The sequence below is a fragment of the Castanea sativa genome, chromosome 6 (assembly GCF_040712315.1).
Source record: "Castanea sativa cultivar Marrone di Chiusa Pesio chromosome 6, ASM4071231v1".
Classification (NCBI taxonomy): Eukaryota; Viridiplantae; Streptophyta; class Magnoliopsida; order Fagales; family Fagaceae; genus Castanea; species Castanea sativa.
Window position 1 is genome coordinate 47,970,283 of NC_134018.1, and position 26,178 is coordinate 47,996,460.

General features: G+C 35.0%; 1 protein-coding gene and 1 pseudogene across 1 annotated transcript; both read left to right on the plus strand.

Moving 5' to 3' along the window:
• The first annotated feature begins 384 nt into the window (after positions 1-384).
• Positions 385-4,476, plus strand: LOC142641625 (WAT1-related protein At2g39510-like). Its single transcript, XM_075816093.1, has 7 exons — positions 385-678; positions 790-852; positions 942-1,058; positions 1,162-1,399; positions 3,453-3,614; positions 3,742-3,893; positions 4,146-4,476. Exons 1-7 carry the CDS (start codon positions 479-481, stop codon positions 4,351-4,353), a joined length of 1,140 nt encoding a protein of 379 aa, XP_075672208.1. The 5' UTR covers positions 385-478; the 3' UTR covers positions 4,354-4,476.
• Positions 4,477-6,266: 1,790 nt separating this feature from the next.
• Positions 6,267-11,853, plus strand: LOC142640093 (2-oxoglutarate dehydrogenase, mitochondrial-like; annotated as a pseudogene).
• Positions 11,854-26,178: the final 14,325 nt, after the last annotated feature.

The following is a 26,178-nucleotide window of genomic DNA, read 5'->3' on the forward strand; positions in this document are numbered from 1 at the left end:
GGACAGTAACTGTGCATATATACACTGTTACTGTTCACCGTGTAAATAATTTTTTAATTCTTTTTTCCTCTCTCCTCACTCTCTTTTTCTCATTTCCTTTCTCACCTCATTCTCACGGTTACTGTTCACAGTATTAAAGAAATAAATATTTTATTTAAATAAATATGTATAATAGACACTGATGTGAGTATTTTGTAAAAATAAGTGTGTAAAATAGAAAAAGTAGGTTTTAGACGTACAAAATGAAATTTTTTTTGCACATACTGATGTGGATGCTCTAAAGAAAGGAAGACGTGTTAAGATTGATTTGTATCCGTGAGAAAATGAATAAGAAGAAAAAAATAAAACTGTATTTAAAGTGAACTTCCATTCTTCATTTTGCTCGTGACCTTTTTTGCATTAGAGAGAAAGAAAGAGAAACTTCATTTTGCTCGTAACTATTTGCATTAGAGAGAAAGAAAGATAAATTTAGCCTAACATGTCTATGGAGTCCATAAGTCAATTGTATAACAAGCTGAAGCCATATTTGGCAGTATTTCTATTGCAATTAGGCTATGCAGGGATGGCCATAGTTAGTAAGTTTGCTCTAAACAAGGGAATGAGCCAACATGTGTACGTAGTCTACCGACATGCCATTGCCACTGTTGTCATTTTTCCTTTTGCCATTGTCTTGGATAGGTCTCCATTTCCTCTCTTCTTATTGTTTACATTTGTTTCAACTCTTTTCTTCAGCATTACATGTTGAACGAGATGAAAAAGCTAATCACATTAATTTATTACTCTTAACAGGAAAATAAGACCAAAGTTGACCTTCTCTGTCTTTGTAAAGATTGCATTGATCGGCTTATTGGAGTAAGAATCTGGACCGCTAAGCAAATAACCTTCAAACAAACACTTTACTATTACTCTTCTCACTTATGCTTTCATTTTCTGCTACTCAGGCCTGTAATAGACCAGAACTTGTTCTACACTGGGATGAAAATGACTACAGCAACTTTCGCAACTGCCATTTGCAATGTTCTTCCTGCCTTTTCATTTGCAATGGCTTGGATTTTAGGGTAACTCTTTTTAGTCCCCATTGACGTTCTTGCATTGCATGCATACATACATATATAAGGTACAAAAATTTGGGTTGCTTCAAATTTATGAATGCTTTTGTAGTCTTGAGAAAGTATATCTTAGGAGACTGCGTGGCCTGGCAAAGGTATTGGGGACTATAGTCACCGTTGGGGGAGCTATGTTTATGACTCTGGTTAATGGACCTATGTTGAATTTGCCATGGACTCGTGGAAATGGCCATCAAGAATCTACTAGTTCAGCAAATAAGCAAGATGTCATCAAGGGTGCTCTCATGATGCTAGCAGGGTGTGTCTGCTGGTCTGCTTTCATTATTCTTCAAGTAAGAGTCTAATCGGCATTAATTTAATTTTCAATTTCAGTTTAAAATGATCACACGCACAAACAAGTGGGTCAGGCTAATGGTCATCGAAAAAAAATAATTTAAAACCCCAAAAGCTTGCGCATTGGATTAATTGAACAAATAATTTGTATTCCAAACAAATCTTCCAACACAGTATATAATTTAATTATAGTTATTGTTAAATATTAGCATTGATACACCATGTTGAATATGCTATTATGGTTGCGGAAGCGAAAATATAAAGTATAGAACACAATAACACAAGAGGATTACGTGGTTCAGCCTAACAGCCTACATCCATGGAGGAAACCCTAAAGGGCTACATCAATAATATATTAGAGTGTATAACAAATCCTGTGTTACAATAAACAATAACATGTGTATATATAGTAGACTAAACCCTAAACTAATAGACTTCTAGTACAAGTAGGAAACTTAATTTGCACACAAAGTAAAATTAAGCTTGGACTTATGCTAATGGGCTAATATATCTCTAACAGTTATAACATACCAAATCTAAAGCAATAATAATGGAAGTAGTGAACAAACAACACACAAACTTTTCAAAGCAAAAATCACTTTGGGGAATCCGACCCCGCAGAAAATCCACTAAAAGAAACAGACGTCTCACTCTCCTTTCCACTGCAGTGGTTCCGGAACCTTAAAAATTCTTCTACACACTCTGCAACCTGGAACTTCGACAGCCAGCAACAAGGATTCACTACAGAAGAGAAAACTCTGTGGTTTCAAAAAAACTATTTAAGCTCAACGTGAATAAATCACACAACGGGTTTTCCATTTAAGAAGAAAGTACTAAAAGGTTTTTTTTTTTTTTTCCTTGGGCTCAAGGAGAAAGATTTTCAGATTTGTGTGGCTGTTCTCTCTCCTTCAAATATCGTGCTTAAGAGATTTTATATAGGTAGGTTAAGGTTAGGCAGAAAATAGATTTCTAATAGAACTTGAAAACATGTTTTTACAATCTTACTCAAGAGAGGGTCAAGACTCAAGTGAGTGTTGTGTGAAATTTCTGCCTACTTTAATGTTTCACTCGAGCAATCTTGCTTTCGTTGACTGAAATTCTTCAGCAAGCTCTTGACGCATTTCTAACCAAATTCATTGTCAAAATCTAAAACGTACATAACAATAATCAACATCATTAATTATTGTTGCGGCTAAAATTATTTTGATTTTTTTTCCTATTATGATAGAGTTTACCCCCAAACCGGATCTAACGAACATTTCTTTAACACACTACACGGTGAATAAAAAGACAATTCACGTGAACTTTTAATTAGATGACTTCTTTACCGCCGCGCACCCTTAGTACCGTGGTCATTCCACAAGTATAAATGCTTGTGGGGTATAAGGGGCAAGGACCAGAATTCAAGTCTCCAGGATGGAGTTTTATCTACATGACCACATATACATTTAGATTAAACTGGAGTAAAAATTTTACCTTGTATAAAAAGAAAAGAAAAGTTAGATGACTTATTTAATGAGTCGTGGTGTAATACATGTGAATGATGTCATCAATTGTCACATAAATTTGGAGTAAAACTATGTCCATTATTATTATTATTATTATTTTATAATCATCAAAATTATTATGATTATCAGAGTATGATAAATGAATCGTCTTTAAAAGACAATTCACATGCACTTTTGGTCATTTGAAATATTTAATGAGTTATGTGATTTAATACATTTAAATGGTTTTATGAACCGCCACATAATTTTGGAAGAAATCCTTGTCCATTTGTTTTATAATCACCAAAACTATTATGATTATTAGAGTATGATACATAAATCCCATTTTAAACATTACAATCAACTTCTTCTTGCACAAGACATTCCAAATTTTTTTTAGAATAATAATAGTTTGATAGTTACAAAAATGGGAAAAAGTGGATTTGAACCATGGATGTTTATGTTGAAAATACTAGAAAGTGCCAAATAAGCGACAAGACATTTAACATTTCAAAACGTTTTTGTTAGCTTTAATTAGTGATGAAATATAATTGTTGCTTTGTAGGCAATTACGTTGAAATCATACCCAGCAGGACTTTCCCTTACAGTTTTGATATGTTTGATGGGCACACTGGAAAGTTCCATACTAGCCGTTGCAATGGAATGGAATAACCCCACGGCCTGGTCAATACACTTTGATTCTAAGCTCTTAGCTGCTGTATACGCTGTGAGAAAATCTAACTTTAGTTACATTTTCTTTTGATGTCTTTTCTCTTTGCATTGCTTCTTACAATCTTGTGAGGCTAGCTATGTCTAGGACTTGTATTAATACTCACAATTGAAATTTTATGCAGGGTGTAGTATGTTCAGGGTTTACCATTTACATTCAAGGCTTGATAATGAAGCAAAAGGGACCTGTTTTTGTGACTGCTTTTAATCCCCTAAGCACAATTCTAGTCGCAATTTTAGGCTCCTTAATTCTGTCTGAGATTATGTACTTAGGAAGGTATGTATATCCTACTAGGCCTACTAAATCCAGCGACACAACATTTTTTTTTACAACTATTAACATGACTGGCTGACATTGTGCTTGGAAATGTCCATTCAAAATATTGTGTCATTTGGAACACTCATTAGTTAACATACTATTTAATTATTGTAAATAATTTTGATTCATTTTCTTAAAGAAAATTTTCGTAAAAGATTTGGAATAATAAATACTATATTTGTCTTACTCAGATAATTGAACTATTTTCAGGGTTATTGGAGCAATTATCATATTTGTTGGCTTATATTTGGTTTTATGGGGCAAAAGTAAGGATCAACTAGGATTGAAGTCAGACAATGAAAAGATAATACCAACAGCCCAAAATGTGGCTGCTATGGATGAGAGGATAATGACTTCAAATCAAGAATTTATGACCATCAATGTGACAAGTATTAAATCTACAAATGGGACCGCTTGAAAAGAGCGGATATATATTGTACATTTATGCTAATATATAGTTGGAATTGGTTTCTTCCATGAAGAAAAAGTTTCACTCTATAAAGATATTTCATTTAATACTTTTGCTTTTATACCAGTTTTAGACGTGGTTTCAACTTAAAGGAAGTGCACCAAGTGCAACTAAAAAAATATTTGTAAATTTTTTATAAAAAAATTAAATATATTTTTTTCAATAATTTGTCTAAAAAAACATAAATGGTATATATATAAAATGTAGGTTATAATGTTTTTTTTTAAATGTAGGTCATAATATGTGTTGAAAAAAAAATTAAAAGAAATAGAGAGAATTTTCAAAATTTTAAATTTTAATAAGTTGAGTGGAACCACAATTAGCATTCATAATTTTTTCAAGTTTTTGATTAAACTTATTTTTGAATCTTATCTAGAATTAGGGAGTCATTGAAACATTTTCTTTTTAATTTATAAAAAAGAGTGTATTACACTAGGAAGCACGGGTGCGGCGTTTGGGCCGCCGCACCCGTGTCGGACGCGGCGCGACGCGGGGACGCACAGGCGACACCGCTGCATGCGCATCCGTGCCGCGTCCGCCTTTAAAAAAATAGTTTTTTTGGTGCGATACGCGCCGACACGGCGCCGATTCGGCTCTGACGCGCGCCGATTCGCGCCGAACCGGGCAAAACCGGATCGTGCTGGCCGAATATCGGTGTGTTTTGGCCGGAAAAAGGAAATCAGCCTCCTTCTTCTTCGCTTCTCCGTCTTCTTCGCTTCGTCTTCTGTTCTGTTTCCCTTTCTGTTCTGTTTCTTTTTTTTTTTTTTTTTTTTTTGGGAAGAGCTCCGTTTCTTTGTTTTGATAACACCAACTTAAAGGCTCTCTTTTTGTCTTTTTTGTTTGTTGTGCCTCTCTGACTAGTGACCAGACACGTGACAGCTACATCTCTCCCTTCTTTTTTTTTTTTTTTCCTTTCTTTTTATTTAAGAAACTAAATTTATTTTAATATCTGTTATATATATCAAATTCATGAGCCATTAAATTACTTTTTTTTAAAAATTTATTTATGAGAAGTCTTATCTATTTTAATACTTTTGTCAATAATAAGTATCAAAAACTTTTGTGTACTTATTACTATCTATTTATTGTTCTATTATTATTATTATTATTATTATTATTATTATTATTATATATAAAAAATGTTTAGTAATATATAAAACATTTTTAATAATTTTTTAATCGCCGCACCCCGCCGCACCCGCACCCGCACCCTATTTTTTTTTAAATAGCCGAGTCCCGCACCTGCACCCGTACCCGCACCCGAATCTGAAAACGCACCCGTGCTTCATAGGTATTACACAAATAGGAATTTGGAGGGAAAAAAAAAAAAACCTTTGAGCATATAGATATTGGTTGGCGACTCTCAACACACCCCATTGCACCCACAAGCATGATTCAATTGATCGTTTAGTGGTAATTAACATTTTTTTTTTTTATGATGTCCACCTCCTCCTCCTCCCCCCACCCCACTATATAGCTATATCAAAAAGGAAAGAAAAAAAAATGCAACAAATGTGAACACACCGTGAAGACATTGCTTTAATTATGAGATGGATGACATTTTCATTCAACAAAGACAGTTAAACAAAACTATTACTACCACTAGTTAAAAAAAGGTTGCAGAGGATGGCTTGGCCTTTTCCGATGCTTTAATTAGTGCCACTAATATATAATCGGCAAACTCAACATTAGATTCCAGAAATGAAGCTTTATAGATCTTATAAAATCTTGAGGTACTCAAACTCTTACGGGTAAAGTTTGAAAATAAAAAGCAAAAGTAATGTCTTGCATCAATAATTAAACTCAATCTGATTCATCCTCAGTTACATTTAGGCAAATTCAACCAATCCCCCACATTGCATATGGACATGCTTTCTTGGTGCACTGAGTCCTCACTCCTCACCTTGGTTAGCGTTAAGTCGCAGTGCTTAGCAAAGTTAGCATGGTATGAGGAAAAGATTGTAGCTTTACTACGGGGAGTGTCAAGATTCTTAATACTTAAGAAATTTATAAACAATGATATGAAATGGATATAATACACTATTACAGGGGCGGCACTATAAGCACGTTTGAACCCTCTTACCTGAAAAGAAAAAAATTACATATATATATATATATATATATATATATATATATATATATATATATATATATATATATATATATATATATATGCCCGCACACACACATACACAAAAAATATACTTTACTAGTTAAATTTACCTATAAAAATATTTTTGCACACTCTGAATTAAATCTCGCACACCCTAATCTCAAATTAGTTCAGCCTAAAATCAAACGTTAACAAATATTAGCAAATTCCAAAACCATATAACAACACATATTAGTTAATCCCAAAACCAAATAACAACACAAAGCACAAAGATCTCTCTCTCTCTCTCTCTCTCTCTCTCTCATCATGAATGTGTGCATGCATAGTATAAATATAATATAACTTTATAATTTTATATAATTTAATAATTAGAAAATAAAAAGGGTTTGTTAAATTTGTGTGTATTATTATCACGTTATAAGAAATTTTTGTTATAAAGTTAGTGATTCTAGAAAAAAAAAAAGTTAGTGATCGTTTAAGCATTTGATTGTTTAAGTAGCTACTTAGAATATTGTTTGTGGGGAGTAAAAAGACCCTGATGGAGACGTGGGCCTTTGGGCCATGCTAGGGAAGGCCGACCTGCTCTTGGGTTTAGAACTTGTTAGTACTACGGGTCGGCCCATACGCCGAGGATCCGAGGATCCAGCCGATGGTGAATTTCTCTACGGACGGACACCGGAGAACCCTGGACTTTATGATAAAGGTTAGGGAATGACATGGTCAAGACCGATGGTTAAAGGGGGGAAACCCTTGAATGTCCTAGAAGCACCGATGTTAAGGAAATACCAAAGATAAAGGCTGCTACCTCCACATTAAAGACCCTGCACCTACCACCCTGGCCGCATTAATGGGGAAGTGACACCTGAACAGTGGAAGGGAAACTTCTGGTTACTATTCAAAGGCACTGAGAAAAGAAATATCTAGGTTAAGGGGGAGTTGGGGCAACACGTGTACAAAGTATCAAAAAGAGGAGTATTTAAGGAGCAACTTAGAACAGAAATAAAGATCCCTTCTTTGTAATCTAAAGGAAAAAAAAGAGAAAGAGATAATATAAGAACAGTTCTCGGCTTACGTCCGAGCAGGCTGATTTACAATATCCCTTGTTGTTTTCAAGTGTTTGCAATCTTTGGCTTGTCATTTAATCCTCAAACACTTCTAACCTGGGTTTCAAGCCCACACTCTACAAATTCATATTGTTTAAGGCTCATTGGGCCTGAGCCCGTAACTGTTCTTGGGACCAGGTGCAATTGTGCACTTACATTGTTTATGTATGGTTGAGTGTAGTTGTATAGGTCAATAATTAATACAACGCAGTTGAGTTGAATTTAATCATTTAGCTTACAATATTTTTATAAAAACTATGGCAAATAGATATGACAATTGCAAAATAAAATTGTAACACCAATTCACATTGACAATAGATAATGAAAACTGGTAATGAATTATCATGTAACGATTTTAAAATATGAAAAGTTTTTGAAGGAAATTGTAAAAGTTTATATATTTACGTGTTTTTATTTGGTCGATAACTCGATATATTCAAATTATCTTTTTATAAAATTTTATTTAATTTAAATTCCTTAATAATCCCTTGAAAAAAGTTTCACGGAGCTGCCATTGATAGAATAGGAAAAAAGAAAGAAAAGAGAATTACATATTTGCCTCCTTTTTGTTTAAATGTTTGAAAAGAAATGTAAAGTAACAATATTTGGGATTTGAGTGGAAAAAATAATACTTTTATGACATTATTCTTATTATGATTATCATCATTATTATTATCATCATCGCTATGTCATTTCTTTAACAAAAAATATTGTAAAACATATTTCTTTCCATCATTTCCTCCAAATTTTGGAGGGATTAAAAAAAGACTTATGACAAAAAGAAATAGCAAAAAGGTTTTAATTCCCCCATTTTAATTCCCCTCTCCCAAACAAGTTATAAAGGTGGAAGTATTATGATTGATTTTTATCCATGAGAAAAAGATAAAAAGAAAAAAGAAAAAAATAGGACTGTGTATATATAGTAAACTTCATACTTCATTTTGCTTGAACCTTTCCACATTAGAGACTAGAGAGAAAGAAAGAGAGATTTAGCTTAACATGATTCCTAACTTGATTGAGTGCTACAGGTTATCCGGAATCATCCATCAGCTCTTGAGATATACCAAAACAAACTTCTAGAATCCGGAAAGGTGATGAAGGAAGACATTTATAAGATACCCAATAAGGTCAATACAATCCTCAATGAAGAATTCTTGGCTAGCAAAGATTATGTTCAGCAAAGAAGGGACTGGCTTTCGTCTCATTGGTCTGGGTTCAAATCACCTGAACAGCTTTCACGTATCCTAAACACTGGGTATGTTTGTGTTTTAATTTTTGATTAAGTTGAGGGAGTGGAAAGAGCTAGAGGGTGGCCTGAAATAACATATTTTTAAGTAGTGAAGAAGGATATAATAATTAGAGAGGCATAAAATATGGTTTGAGATATGATAGCGAATGGAGAAAAGAATACACGTGGCTGATTCTAATTAGTTGAGGATTGGTAGTGAACCCCAATATAATTGGGATCAAGGCTTAATTAAGTTGAGTTGAGTTGTTAATTTTCACTTCTACTATGATTCTGACTATAAATGTAAATATATATGTACTTAGTGATGTCTGCATGTGTGTATATGAGATGTATGTATGTGTGTATATGAAAATAATAAAATTGCTTCGCTGATATACAGGGTAAAACCAGAAATTCTGAAGAATGTTGGCAAAGCAATCACACGTTTTCCAGATAATTTCAAGCCTCACAGAACAGTAAAGAAGGTTTATGAGCAACGTGCACAAATGATTGAAACAGGTGAAGGCATAGACTGGGCAGTTGGGGAAGCACTTGCTTTTGCTACCTTGCTAGTAGAAGGTAACCATGTTCGATTGAGCGGTCAGGATGTTGAAAGAGGTACATTTAGTCATCGCCATTCAGTAGTTCACGATCAGGAAACAGGGGGAAGTATTGCCCTCTGGACCATGTTATCATGAACCAAAATGAGGAGATGTTTACTGTTAGCAACAGGTAATCTGTGGTAACTTTCTTCTTGTGTAATTAACTTAAAGCAATATTAGCCTCTGTTTTTAACAAAATTTTTATTTTTGTTTCACAATTGTGTTCAGCGCAAGTTCTGCTGTGTATGAGCTTTATGTGTTATGCTTCTTACTCCTTTTGCTGCTGAGAAGAAGAATCTGATTAGCTGTTCATGTAATCGATTCATAATGTCTGATACTTTCTTCTAAAACCATGACAGCCCTATTTTATGGCCATTCCAGAATGTGAGTGCCTTATGTCAGAATGCATGTCCATATATTGATGGTGGTAGTGATGCTGTTGGATTTTTGCATCACAGTGCAGAAGCAATTTGTTTTCCCTTACCGTAATAAAAAACAACCTCAAAATTATATTCAAGTTATGCGTTATTGTCCACTTTAGTGTTGATCAATTTGAAGTGTGAGGCTCTATATTGTCGATCTTGCTTGTTATTGTGCCTATTGATTTGTTATATACTTAATTGTAAGTGAGGAGTCTTTTTCCCCCCTCTTATTTATATATTTTGTGTGTCAACCCTCATGTTTCATTGTATTTTGGAATTTGCAACTTTAGCCTTAAGAAGTCCTTGTAATAATTATATAATGTTGTGCTGTTTCAGTCAGTACTTATAAAAATGTATGCAGTTGTTTGATAAATAATCTGAGGGATGATTTTTATTCATTTCATCTACATTCTACTATCTTGTTTGTCAGAAAGAATGTTATAAAATTAGATCATATTATTCCTTAGATAGGGTCCTTTGAACAATTTAATCGTGTATATATTTTCATGTGCACTTAAATGTTGATATAGATTAGGACTAAGTTTTCCTCAAATATGATTCAGTCCTTTACATGGTGATCAGACGATCATTCAAGTGTATTTTAATCACATAACTTCTTAAGTGATTTAGACCAGTTACATGCCAATTAAAAGTACACTTGGATGGTTAGTTAAATTACCACATAGTGGGTCAAAGGGACTTTCCTTCAGACTGGTTTTGAGGAAAGTTTTTTCATATGGATTGTACATGGATATTGTTAATGAGACAGTGTCTACTTGTTTCCCAAACTTCCGTATGAGACAGCTAACTATCAGCCCAGACATTAAAGACTGCTGAACTCCTAAATGGCTCTTGATACGCAGTAATTTTGCTTAATTGGTGCTTTTAATGTCTCCTACATAAGCAATATATGTTTTTGTGTGCAGTTCTCTTTCGGAGTTTGGTGTTTTTGGATTTGAATTAGGTTACTCCGTGGAAAATCCAAATTCATTGGTAATCTGGGAAGCTCAGTTTGGCGATTTTGCTAATGGGGCCCAAGTAATATATGATCAGTTTTTGAGCAGTGGGGAGTCTAAGTGGCTTCGTAAAACTGGACTTGTTGTGCTGCTTCCTCATGGATATGATGCGCAGGGCCCAGAACATTCTAGTGCACGGTTAGAGCGTTTTCTTTAGGTACTCTGCCCAAAGAGTTCATTGCGTTATTTATGTATATTGAGTGCTTTCCTGTCATGTCTTTATAAAGAATTTTTCTTCATAATATTTCTCTAGCATGTTCTTGTGCTTATATATATATTTTTAAATTTTATGGCAGATGAGTGATGACAATCCTTATGTTATTCCTGAGATGGATTCAACTCTTAGAAAGCAAATTCAGGAATGCAATTGGCAGGTTGTGAATGTCACAACTCCTGTTAATTACTTCCATGTCTTGCGGCGTCAAGTGAGTGCAACTAATTGGAATGTGAATTACTTTCTAGTTTTTTTTTTTAATAAAAAGTTTCTTATGATTTTCTGTTTCATCACCCAGATACACAGGGAATTCCGTAAGCCTCTAATTGTGATGGCTCCTAAAAACGTGCTTCGTCACAAGGACTGCAAATCAAATTTGTCCGAGTTTGATGATGTCCAAGGCCATGCAGGTTTTGACAAACAGGGCACCAGATTTAAGCGTCTCATAAAGGACCAGAACAACCACTCTGATCTTTTAGAGGGTATTCGACGACTAGTTCTTTGCTCTGGAAAGGACAAACAGTTTGATTGCTGCATTTCATTTATTTATTGGTTTTTGGATTTGATGGCCCAAACTAAAAATTTAGGATATTTTGGCCACCTGCTGCTCTCTCCTCCTCTTCTTTCCTTTCCCCCCTCCCTCCATCTGATCATAGGTTTTTTGACGTTTTCCTTTTTTTATTCATTTTTCTAATAAATGCAAACAAATATTTAGCTTCTTATAGTTAAACTACTTTAGTGCATGTTTGGTTTTATTCATTTTTCTAATAAATGCAAACAAACATTTAGCTTCTTATAGTAAAACTACGTTAGTGCATGTTTGGAACGAAAGGAGATGGTGGGAAAGTAGTGAAGTAGGTGGCTGGAACTAAAAATTAGTACATTTTTGGTCACCTAGCTTCTACTCTCCTCTCCTCCCTCCATGCAAGCATAGGGTTTGGGTTTCTTATATATATATATATATATATATATATATATATATATATATATATTACCTGGGAGTTTATTGATTTCAGATGTTTTGGTTTTTCCATCAGTTCAATTTCCTCTTTTCTCTGTTTAGGAGAAACGCAAATTTGTTTGTTGCAGGTTTATTATGAGCTTGATGAGGAAAGCAAAAAAGCTGATGCTAAGGATGTTGCAATATTTAGGGTGGAATAGCTGTGCCCCTTCCCATATGACCTCATCCAGTGGGAGCTGAAGGAATATCCAAGTATGTAGTTTGAATTTACAACAAGAAAAACAATCAATTAGGTTTTTTTAATAAGGAATGTCCCATCAATAGTTTAGGAAAATTATGCTGTCTCCCCATATATAAATAGTAAGGAAAATTATATTTTAAACCCATAGTTTAGGAATGGAGAGTTCATCCTTTTAGAAGTTTCAAATTAAATCCTACACTTTCGAAGAAATTTCAATTCAAACCATACTCTAATTTATGGTGACACTGTTAACAAAAAAAAAAAAAAAACATAAAGAAAATGACGCCCTATCATATATTACTTCACTCTATCTAAGCCCCAAGATATCGTTTTGCTTAATTATTTTCCATTAATGGCATACCTATGAGGTTTATGGTATAAATAGAATTGTTTTTTGCAAGTGTGTGGTTTGATTTCAAACCATCACTACATTAAGGTGTTTAAATGTATTTAACTTAAATAGTATTATATAGGCATAGATGGTCATCTAGGGCCCTTGCAAATCTTTTAGACCGGAGAAACAACCATGGAGTATGAACATACTAGAATATAGGTAAATTTCAATGGGTGCATACCTAAAGAGTGCATGGTTGAATATGTCACATTCTAGTGGCCGAGTCATTCTGCTGTTTTTCATCAATTGAGTACTTTAAGTTCTGTTGACATTATGAGGCTTACTAATTCTTCTGGGATTCTGTTAGATGCCGAGATTGTTTGGTGCCAGGAAGAGCCAATGAACATGGGTGCTTTCTATTACATTTCACCCCGCCTCTACACTACCGTGAGAGCACTGGGGAGAGGAACTATAGATGATATTAAATACGTTGGCCGTGCTCCATCTGCTGCCTCAGCCACCGGTTTCTATTCAGTTCACGTTAAGGAACAGACTGAGCTTGTGCAGAAAGCCTTGCAGCGTGAACCAATAAACTTTTGAGGTTCTTTCCAAAATTAACTTCTCAAGAAGAAAAATGGCATTTAAAGGTCCACATATATTCGTCTCTCCTAAGATTGGACCATTCCTTTTACTCAATGCTGGCGTTTCAGTTTTCCCCTCAGCCAAGGAACGAGGGCTTTTTCACACAAGTTGAAACTGCATCTATGGGTATGCGCTACATAAAGAAAATTGTTTAGAGTTGCAATAATGTTAACTTCGAAATAGTATTATCTTTTGATAAATTACTAGTTATCTTAAAATCTTAAGTCTACAAAAAAGAGGTCCAAACTTTGGTCATCTACTATAATATCATAATACGTTATTAATTGTTCTAAAAACTGAAGTTATATAGGAAAATGTAAATTTAACCACTTAGCTATTACTTTTTTACCATATTACTAGAAGATTTTGGATTGGATGATGTGTGTGCACACACACATACATATGATGGTGATATATCTCTTATATAATTTGATAGGCCAAAAATGTATTGACTCATTTGGTAAATTAACCAATTCATTAGTCAAGTGAATTAATTAGATTCAATTACATTCAAAAAGCGTGATAGCATAAACAAATCACCAACTAAGTTAAATGCAACGGAAAATAAATTTGACATAGGCGATTTGTTTACGAATAGGGAAATCCACTGAGGCAAAACCCCACCTGGTGAATTTAAGATCACCACTCCAAAGAATCTACTATTATCAAAACAAGCAGTTACAAGTAAAAGGAATCCTAGTACCTAATACCAACCTCCAGTTGACCCTTACCCCAATACCCATTTGGACTTGCAATGTAGCAACAATCTCTCATTTCAATGCACGAATCCCAGTGCATGACAAACCAATGATGTACGGATCTCAGTACGTAATTAACACACCAACTTGAGGAAGATGTTGGTTGCAAAGTTCTTCAGTTCATCAACATGAAGATTAAGAAGTTCATTGGTTACAAAACTCTTGGCGCAAAGATGCAATAGCTTTGATAGAGAGAATGATGAATTAGGGCAATTTCTGTCTCTGGTCACAATATGCATGTAGGGATTCATCAAAACCTTTTGCAACACTAAGAATGTGTTTGGATTCGGCGTCTACGTTTTGCGTTTGCCATTTTGCGTTTTCAGCCTTTTTTTTTTTTTCTTCCCAGCCACAGTTTTTGACCAAGTCTTCCATGAACAGTGCATTCGTGCACTGTTCATGGACCCACAAATTTTACTTTTCAGCCACTTTTTCATTAAAAATAGGTCTCGCGGTACTATTCACACATTTTAAAATTATTTTGCTACAGTGTTTTCAGTTTTCAGTTTTCAGTTTTCAGCAATAAGTTCTATCCAAACAGACCCTAAGACAACCCTTTAAATAATCCTTATATATGTTTAGGGTTATGAGAAAAGAAACCCTACACAAATACACTTGGATATGCGTGTAATCAGATCTAGAAATTCTGATTTCGTAATTCTCGACAGATACAGCTTTTGTCGAGATGCTGTCAAGCTTTAACATTAAATCTCAATAGATAGGTTTCTGTTGAGACATCTGTCGAGCTTTAATGAACAACACTTCTTTACTTGTTTCTTGAACAGACTTGCATGACTTTAACACTTGACTTGAACAACATGTTTCTTGAAATCTTAAACCATCCTAGATCTACCCAATTACAAGTAAAGTGCGTTTTGTCAAATGATTAGCCAATTACATCAATAATGTCCCTAACAATCTCCTCCTTTGGCAATCCGTGACAAAACCACAACAAACAAATGAATCATGAGAGAAGTCTTAAATCACTAAACTCATAATCACTTGTTGAATTACAAAACAAATCTAACCCTAACACAAACTCTTAAAAAACTTTGCAAGAAAAGAGTTCATGTCATGGTAGACTTTAATTTTGAAACACTTAAACAAAACGTATTAAGGCATCTTGTGTGAAACAGAAATAAAAGGTTGCATACATAAAGAAACATGTGTATAAAGAGAGAAAAGAAACACCACATGGAGAGATAGGTGAAGAACAACATACATCATCATCATATATATATCAAAAGATAAGTACAATGCATGTCATAAATGGTCACAAGACCAGTATACATGAGGTAAAGGTAAATAAAGAAAAGAAATACATAATAATCTCACTACATCCCTAAAAAATGTATAGACACTCCCCAAAAAATGTATAGACACTCCCCCTAACGAAAATGTCTTATACTAACTCTCCCCCTAAGTATAAGACTACTCTCATCCTAAAACTACTCTCCCTTTTTGTCACGAATGACAAAGGGCAAGTCACTGAGAGGGTATCATCTCGACATCATTGGAAGAGCTACCATCCTCATCACCATCATTACTATCCTCATCTGCCGAATCCTCTAGAGAAGGAGATGGAGAAGCAGTGAAACCACCAAGGCGAGCCTATCGTCGCGCTATATGACCGACACGAGTGTTCACCTGACACAACTCATCAGAAAGAGTGTTAAGGTGAACATCCATGCACTGAAACTGTGCCATGATGGCCTCCAAGGTAACACCACTGGTTGAAGAAGAAGGAGTAGACGTGGAAGGACTAGCAGAAGCTGCAGGATTGGGAGTCACCACACGTGGTCACTTCGGTTGAAGTTGAGCCTCATTCCGTCAAACAGTACTGGCGTTGATGGCACTCATAACGGGGAAGAGAGGAGGAGAATCAGGAATCTCGACGGAAAAGTGTCAAAAGATACACATGATAGCTAAAGGAAAGATGAGCTTATCACGTGTAGCTGTATCCTGATAGACATCGATGACCGATGTGATAAAGTGAAAGGGGAAGTCAATCGAAAGGTCTTCCATCAGAGCAAGAAAATGAGCGCGAGGCTTAGTGATGGAGTTATAGTGACACAGTGGAGTAAAAGTGAATGTCATCACCATGTTAAGGAACCTCAGACCTTTTCCAAAGCCCAAGCATGGGGTGTTTAGCTTACCACCCCATGTGGAAGGTGTCTCACAAAAGTGAAACAAAAGCTCGTCTCTGGACATAATCCTAAGATGCTCACAACTAGGGTAGTCAGGATACACTACCCTAGGTATATGTAGTACCTTAGAAATAAGCTCCGGGGTATCTACAATACGTGTACCTCGATTGAACGTAGCAAACTAAGGTACAAATGTATTGATGTCATGTATATTAGAGTAAAACTCCTGTACAATCACAATGGGACACCTCAGTGGACACTCACATAGAGAAGCCCAACCCCGGGTCCGAATGACAGTGAGGAGAGGAGTGTCGAAAAAGTCCAACAGAATGACTTGCTGTTCTGAATGAACGCCATGTCTCTGAAAGTTCTCTGAGAAGTCCTTTTGGGCCTTCTCATCATGAATCCGAATGTGAAGAGGGGGAAGATCAGAAAAAGAAGAAGATCCAGAACCATGAAGAGGGTTCTGAGCCAGAGTGGATTTGCGCTATTTAGGTGCCATAACGCAGTCTATCTGAGAGAGAGAGAGAGAGAGAGAGAGAGAGAGAGAGAACAAGAAAACACATCACAAACAAAACTAAAGAATGGAAAGAAAGAGGTATGAATGCATGAAATATTCATGAACATGTGACATGCAAAAATAAATACATCATGGGCATAGCCTAATCCAAACCTACTAGCACACATTTTACATTTTAATCAAACACACATCTATAATGCATGAAACAGAGTTAAAATGCAATGATAATGCAATGCATGAGTATATAACATCAAATCAATATAACCCAACCTAAAAATTTCACAAAAACTTCAAAAACCCCAAAACCTAGGTCTAAAATTCATGAATGCATGTAAAATGAGGGTTTAAGAACACTTACCAATTGATTGAGACTTGAACATGGCCGAAATATGAGTGGGTGAGGAGATTGGAGTGAAAGAAAAGTGTTTGGAGTGAGAGAAAAGATTTTCTGTCAAGAGAGAAAGAGAAAAGTGAGATTTGATTCGCGCCTCAAGTATATAAAGAAATCGCAGCTCGATGGATCAAAGCATTTGTTGAGATCTGTTGACGGCAAAAATGCTTCGATGGATCGAGAAGCTGTCGAGAATCTATTGGCCAGACAAAAGGTTGCTCGATGGATCGATGAAGCTGTCAAGAATATATCGAGAAGAAACTCAGAAACCTCGATGGATCGAGATTGCGATAAGATCTGTAGAGACAGGAAGAAGGAGGGGCTCAATAGAAGAGAATCTATCGAGGATTTGTCGAGTAGCTATCGAGCTTGAAGAAAGGAGTTTTTCAAAGAGAAGAAAAACACATGAAGATGAATGCAACAATCAAGCTACTCAAACATATATCCAATCAACATATAAGCTCTTGAAACATCTTCCAACATATATGCAAAGCATTTAGAGACCCACAATAGAAGAGAATCTGTCGAGGATCTGTCGAGCATCTGTCGAGCTTGAAGAAAGGAGTTTTTCAAAGAGAAGAAAAACACATGAAGATGAATGCAACAATCAAGCTACTCAAACATATATCCAATCAACATATAAGCTCTCGAAACATCTCTCAACATATATGCAAAGCATTTAGAGACCCAAAAACACACATACACTAAACGAGTCTAACTAATTATATATTTCAAAAACAAGTTAAGACAGTTTAGTGAGCGTATATTAATACATGTATTCCTTGTGATGGCCAAATCACATTTGTACCTGCACATGTATCAAAAGTAACAAAAAATTTTTGTGTGTTGTGTGTGAAGAATATAACAAGTTTGCACAAGTTTCTCATATTATGACGATTTGAGATATGAGAAAATCAAATACATTCACATATAATCATAACCGCTTGATGGAGACTATCATCTTCGAAGTACATCATATAACTCCCACATCTCCTAGAAACACGCTTGTAACCATATTTAAAAGCATTTTGATTATTTTTGTTTTTATTTTTTCTTTTTAAACATATCATGCATGGGCATATATAGAGAGAGAAAAAATACCCAATTATGCAAGCCAAAAAAAATCACAATTTTGTTATGCCGAAGCACACAGATGTTATACATGATTGGCAGGCTTTAGTGGTGAGATGGTTATTTATACCTTTCTTTTAGGATTTTTTAGTCTTTCCCATCAAAAACAGTGATATGAGTATTAAGTATAAGAGATTACTTAATCGTACTCATCACAAACACGAGTCACAAACCTTACTTGCTTAGTTGTTCATTGAGATGCTTATCTAAGTTACAAGAGATACAAAGTTTAGAAAATTTTGTTTCAATGGCCATCCAAGGTACACAAGTACTAATATATACAAACACATACTGTTTTTGTATTTTTATGATTTTTTCAAATTTTTTTTATGAAAAACAAAATAAAGAAAAACTGAAAACAAACAGATAAAAACATGTTAAACAAATAAAGCATAAAACTAGACTGACTTAAAATAAGAAAGCAAAACAAACAAGTAATGCATAACAATAAGGGGAGAGAGAGAGAGAAAGAGAGAAAACCACAACTTTTCATCTAAAGACTGCAAGAAAACTCTCATGTGTATTTTCCAGTACGCATAGTTAGTGCCATCAAATAAAGGAGGTATAATAAGAGATTGTCCTCTATCCATGAAAAACATGGGTCAATGGATCACACAACAAAGATTAACCCTAATCAGAGTGTGTCTGCACTGATACCACTTGATAGGCCAAAAATGTATTGACCAATTAATTAGCCAAGTAAATTAATTAGATTTAATTACATGCAATAAGTGTGGTAGCACAAACAAATCACCAACTAAGTAAAATGCAGCGAAAAATAAATTTGATATAGGTGATTTGTTTACAAATGGGGAAGACCACCGAGGTAAAACTTCACCAAGTGAATTTAAGATCATCACTTCCGAGAATCCACTATTATCAAAACAAGCGGTTACAAGTAAAAGGAATCTCAGTACCTAATACCAACCTACAGTTGAACCCTTACCCCAATACTCAATTGGACTTGCATTGTAGCGGTAATCTCTCCTTTCAATGCACGAATCTCAGTATGTGACTAACCAATGATGCACGGATCCTAGTACGTGACTAACACACCAACTTGAGGAAGATGTTGGCTGCAAAGTTCTTCAGTTGATTGACATGAAGATCAAGAAACTCGGTTACAAAACCCTTGGCGCAAAGACGCAATAGTTTCTATAAAAAGAATGATGAATTAGGGCAATGTCTATCTTCGGTCACAATATGCATGCAGGGATTCAACAAAATCTTTTGCAATACTAAGACGACCCTTAAAATAATCTTTATATATGTCTAGGGTTGTGAGAAAAGAAACCCTACACAAATACACTTGGATATGCGTGTAATCAGATTTGAAAATTCTGATTTCGTAATTCTCGACAGATACAACTTCTGTTGAGATGTTGTCGAGTTTCAATATTAAATCTCGATAGTGTTAGGACATATGTGATTCATTTTAGGAACATATGTCATAATGTATTGACTAATCCTTTGACAAAATGCATTTTACTTGTAATTGGGTAGATCTAAGATGTGTTTAATACTTCAAGTTCAAGTGTTAAAGCCATGCAAGTTTGTCCAAGAATCAAGTGATGAAGTGCTGGATTTTAAATCTCGGTAGGCTAGCTCGACAGCTAGTTTCTATCGAGATTTAAAAAGCTATCTAAGCCCGAAACTCGACAACTACTCGACAGATAGGGTATCTATTGAGAATTATGAAAATTAGATTTTCAGTTCTGATTTCATTCCAATCCGTGAGTACGTGTTTGGGATTTCTTTTCTTACAACCCTAAACATATATAAGGATTATTTTAAGGGCTGTTACAGAGAACACAATTGCATAAGTGTGAAGCAAAGTGTTGTTCATGTAAATTATGATCGAAAACCTAGTTTGCCCTAGTTCTTCTTGAAGAAACTGCTGTGTTTGTACACCGTAGGGTTTTGTGACCAAGAAACTTCGTGATCTTCATCATGTGATGAGTTGAAGAACTTTACAGCCAACATCCTTCTCAAGTTGGTGATCAAGTCGTGTACTGGGATCCGTGCATCTATTGGTTAGTCACGTACTAGGAGTCGTGCATTAAAAGGAGAAATTGTCACTACAGAACAAGTCTAATTGGGTATCGGGGTAAGTGTTCAACTGTAGGTTGGTATAAGGTACTGAGATTCCTTTACTTGTAACTGCTTGTTGTGATAATAGTGAATGCTCGGGAGTGGTGACCTTAAAATCACCTAATGCGATTTTTGTCTTGGAGGTTTTCCCCGTTCGAAAACAAATTACCTTGTCAAATTTATTTTCTGCTACATTTTATTTTAGTTAGTGATCTGTTTGTGTTGCCACGTAAATTGCATGTTAATTTGATTAATTAATAAACTTGACTAATTAATTAATTAATTTATTACAAGAGGTCAATACATTCTTGGCCTATCAAATAGATAGGCTTCTGTCGAGACATCTGTCGAGTTTTAATGAACAACACTTGTTCACTTGTTTCTTGAACAGGCTTGCATGGCTTTAACACTTGACTTGAACAACATGTTTCTTGAAGTCTTAAACCATCCTAGATCTACCCAATTACAAGTAAAATGCGTTTTGTTAAAAGATTAGCCAATTACATCAATAATGTCCCTAACATAATTACTGAATTATATTGTAGATATGACATCACAAAAACTACAAATCTAGAAAATTTAAAAAATGAATGGATGTAATAGTGATTTTCTCACGTATGTGTGAGTCATATTTATGGATCTACGTTTATATAAGAGGTACTCGTCACATGAGATTCTAGCCTACAAGAATTTCAAATCACCTATTTAACTATCTTAATTGCGTCTTGCTTTCAATGCCACATAGATTGGTCCGTGCAAAAACAAGTAAACATATGGTTGCCAATAAAACCAAGGGGAGAGAGAAAACTTAGTGCGGTATGATATATGGATTGATAAGAAAACTTGTAGTAAAAGCACAGAACTGAAAAAAGACACCAAAGTCCAAACTGTTTGCCTTTTCCTCTTAACAACAAGCAAGAGACATGGTTTCTAACTTTCTATTACTAGATTTATTAATACTATGAGATCTTAAGGCTTGATCCTGTTATGGTTATGACTTATGAGAGAAGAATATATTTGTTTGTGTTTGTAAATAAGCCTTGCTTATAATGATTAGCTTTGAAGAGCGTTAGGTCTGTTGAGATTGAAGATATTTGTTTTGAAATATATACATAATATAGACTTCTAGTTTGAAATATACACATGAGATTATTGTGTTAAGGATAAAAGAAAGAAAGAAAGAAAGAAAGATGCTTGATAGGTTGTGTATGAAAGGTGTTGGCAAATGTTTTGGGCAAGTTCAAAAGGGCATCTATTTGGGCAACCTAATAACCTTAAAACATCCTATCCCTAATGATACGCCAAAAATGTACCCTTTGGCAAATTAATTAATTAATTATTCAAGTTAATTAATTAAGTCAAAATTAACATGCAATAGTGTGGTAGCACGAATAAATCACTAACTAAGTTAAATGCAGCGGAAAATAAATTTGACACAAGTGATTTGTTTACAGATGGGTAAAACTACCGAGGCAAAACTCTATCGGGTGAATTTAAGGTCACTACTCCCGAGAATCCATTATTATCAAAATGAGCGATTACAAGTAAAAAGAATCCTAGTACCTAATACTAACTTACAGTTGAACCCTTACCCCAATACCCAATTAGACTTGCAATGTAGCGACAATCTCTACTTTCAATGCACGAATCCCAGTACGTGACTAACCAATGATGTACGGATCCCCGTACATTATTAACACACCAACTTGAGGAAGATGTTGGCTGCAAAGTTCTTTAGTTCATCAACATGAAGATCAAGAAGTTCCTTGGTTACAAAACCCTTGGCATAAAGACGCAGTAGTTTCTATAGAGAGAAAGATGAACTAGGGCAATTTCTCTCTTCAGTCACAATATGCGTGTATGGATACAACTAAACTTTTTGCAACACTAAGACGGCTCTTAAAATAATCCTTATATATACCTAGGGTTGTGAGAAAAGAAACCCTACACAAATACACTTGGATATGCTTGTAATCAGATATGGAAATTCTGATTTCGTTATTCTCGACAGATACAGCTTCTGTCGAGCTTCAACATTAAATCTTGATAGATAGGCTTCTGTCGAGACGTCTGTCAAGATTTAATGAACAACACTTCTTCACTTGTTTCTTGAACAGACTTGCATGGCTTTAACACTTGATTTAAACAACATGTTTCTTGAAGTCTTAAACCATCCTAGATCTACCAAATTATAAGTAAAGTGCGTTTTGTCAAAAGATTAGCCAATTACATCTCTCTAACACCTAAAGTTTTAGTATAGAAAGGGATTGAAATTAAAAGAGAGAGGCACACACATAGGCAACCACATTGAAGAAACCATAGCCATTTAATTAGGGTTGGAAAAGGTTTTCCGTCTTACATGATTTATCCTATCTCTTTTTGCCCTGCATGAGTTTCCATGCCATGAAGAGGTGTCGAGGTGAAGATGTGGTTTGTTTGTTCTGTCTCGTGTATATATTTGCTTTATTTAGTATATATTTACATTTTTTATAGAATACTAAGTATTTTAACACACATACACACACAAGGGGAGAGGGGAGAAGGTTTTTAAAGAAACTAACAGTAGTGTATATCTAAAAGGGTCTAACTCTTGGATACACAATACAAGTTTTAAACCTCTATAACTCACCCTCATTTTCCAATGTGGGATTAACCCATTGTTTATTTATTTATTTTGAGAATACTAAGTATTTTAACACACACACACAAGGGGAGAGGGGAGAAGGTTTTTAAAGAAAGTAACAGTGGTGTATATCCAAAAGGGTCTAACTCTTGGATACATAGCACATAATTTAAACCTCTATAACTCACCCTCATTTTCCAATGTGAGATTAATCCACTGTTTTTTCTTTTGAGAATACTAAGTATTTTAATACATACAGACACAAGGGGAGAAGGTTTTTAAAGAAACTAACAGTGGTGTATATCCAAAAGGGCCTAAATCTTGTGTTAGGTTCTAAGACTTTGGGGACTAATGTATTATAATTTCAATATGTAATGTGTTGGCAAACCATGATCAAAACATAGAGTCTAGGTTTAGGCTTGCTTAAAGTATGTTTAATTGTAAAATTGGAATCGAGTGATTGCAGAAATTATTGGACAAAATCTACAAGGTTCAATCGATCAAAAATTAGATTCAATCGATCGAAACTCATGCAGATTTAATTTTCTACAGAATTTCCAATTCAGCCCAAGCCCATTTGGCGTGTAGGGTTAAGTGTTTTACTTCACATATAAAAGGAAAAATGCTAGCTACATTTCAGAAGTCTTTTGAGTGTTGTGTGGTGAATCTTTTGTGAGATCTTGAAGTGTTTACCTTTATACACACACATAGGGTTATCAATATCAAGATTCATATCAAGAGCTTGATGATTGCTTCAGTTGCTACTTAAAGAACTTAAAGAAGATCTGAAACCTTTGAGTGAAGTCTCAAAGTCACAAGTAGGAGAACTTATGGTTGCAGCAGATCAAGGAAAGAAAAATCTGTGGACTCGGAGTTGTCACGTGGTCATGGTAGTAAGTTTTCTACACGAGATAACAATAGGATGTTAGTGGACTAAGTCTTATTGTAAAAATTTCAATTCTTTCATAGTGGATATATTTTTACCTTGAGGATAGCTAAGTTAAATCCTCCCTAGGTTTTTTACTGGTTAGGTCTACTTGGGTTATCATATCGTTGTGTTCTTTATATTTTTGCATTATTCACATGATATGATTTATATGTGTTAACCTAGAATTGAATAATTTATCTAAGTAATCACTTGGTTAAATAACTAGGTTAAACATATTGTGTTAAGGGGTCTACAACTTTACAAGTGGTATCAAAGCAGGTTAGCTCTAGTGTTTAGATCCTTTGATCTAAGAGTTGATCCTTGACTCCTGTTGTCATGGATTATTTGAAATTCTTTTTGCTAAAAATCCAACTTATCTACTTTTGGTTTATATGGCTTGTTTCATGTGTTAAGTCTTTCCTTGAGTATCTGGATATAATTGCATGTGATGATAATTATGTGTGTTATACAACTTTAACCGCCTTAAAAGCACGTGATTCTTGTCTTTGGTATTTGGATAGTGGTTGTTCCAGGCATATGACCAGAAATAAAGCTCTATTCAAGAAACTCTTTGAAGGAAAGATTGGGATAGTCACTTTTGGAGATGGAAGCAAATTTGTGATCAGAGGCATTGGAACTGTGGATATTCCAGGGTTGCTAGTATTTGAAGATGTCTAGTACGTTGATGGGTTGAGGGCCAACTTACTCAACATCAGTCAGATTTATGACAATGGACTAAATGTTCTATTTACCAAGTATGAATGTGAGAGACTTGATGGAGGAGGTGACTGCATGTGTATTGGTGTTAGGACAGCTGATAACTGTTATGGTATAACACCAAGTATAAGCAACAAGTATTTTAGTACAAAGATCAATTAAGTAGATTTATGGCATCAACGGTTGGGGCATGAAAGTCACAAGCAATTAGAGAAGTTCTACAAGTGTGAAGTAGTTATTGGCTTGCCAAAATTTGAAAAGATTGAGAAGTGCATATGTGGACCATGTCAGATGGGTAAACAAGTGAAGTCCAAGCATCCATCTGTAAGTGAAATTTAAACCTCAAGACCTTTGGAGTTGTTACATATTGATCTCATAGGTCTTGCCAGAGTTCAGATTTTAGGTGGAAAGAAGTTTATTTTAGTTGTTGTGGATGATTTCACTAGATATACTTGGGTTGTGCTTTTGAGAGATAAGATTGAGACTCCTAAAAAGATGATACACTTGTGCAAGATATTGCAAGTTGAAAAAGGTATTGTGATAGCCAGAATTAGAAGTGATCATGGGAGAGAATTTGAGAACACAAAACTGGCGACCTTCGGCAACGATCAAGGCACTCATCAAGAGTTCTCTTCACCCAAAACACCACAACAGAATGGAATAGTGGAACGGAAGAATAGGGTTATTCAAGAGATAGCTCGTGTGATGCTAAATAACAAGAAGATGCCCAAGTTTCTTTGGGGAGAAGCAGTTAACACTAAATGCCATACACTCAACAGAGTGTATTTCAGGCCTAATTCCAAGAAAACTCCATATGAACTCTGGAGAGGAAAGAAGCTTGTTGTCAAATATTTCAGAATATTTGGTAGTGACTGTTATGTTCTGCGTGATAGGGAGAACTTAGAAAAGTTTGATGCAAAGAGCGGGAAGGGATATTTTCTGGGGTATTCTTCCACTAGTAGAGCATATAGAGTATACAATCTGAGAACTAAGACAGTCATGGAATCTTCAAATGTGGTGATCAATGATGAAATATCTTTAGAATCTCATTCAAAAGACACTCCTCCGGTTCAAGAAAAGACTATGGAGGTTGATGATTCTCTTCCTGAGGATTATGTTAAGAAGCATAGTGATGAAGAACTACAGTTGTTGAATGATGCTGTTGTAGAACCATTTGTTTCATAACCATCCACACCTATTTGTGAAATCCAACAAGAACAAAGTGAGCCTAGTTCTTCATTTGAACAAAAAGGTACCTCCACATCTTTGGTCAAAGGTCCATCTTCTAGAGTAAAACTAAATCACCCTATTACAAACATATTGGGTAGTCTGAATGATAACATGAGGTTGAGGTCTAAAGCCTTGAATGTAATTACTCACTCATGCTATCTATCCCAATTCGAATCAAAGAAAGTAGATAAAGCACTTTCAAGATGCTGATTGGATAAATTCTATGCATGAAGAACTTCATCAATTTGTTTAGAATGATGTGTGGGAGTTAGTTCCTAGACCAAAGGGAGTGAATGTGATAGGAACCAAGTGGGTTTTTAAGAACAAGTCAGATGAACATGGTATAGTTGTTAGAAACAAAT

What these genes read in the sequence shown, in the direction of transcription:
- LOC142641625 (XM_075816093.1), top strand. Translation starts at nt 479, where the DNA reads ATGTCTATGGAGTCCATAAGTCAATTGTATAACAAGCTGAAGCCATAT. An exon ending in TCTTAGCTGCTGTATACGCT is followed by an intron (nt 3,615 to 3,741) that starts GTGAGAAAATCT and finishes AATTTTATGCAG; the next exon opens with GGTGTAGTATGTTCAGGGTT. An exon ending in GAGATTATGTACTTAGGAAG is followed by an intron (nt 3,894 to 4,145) that starts GTATGTATATCC and finishes AACTATTTTCAG; the next exon opens with GGTTATTGGAGCAATTATCA.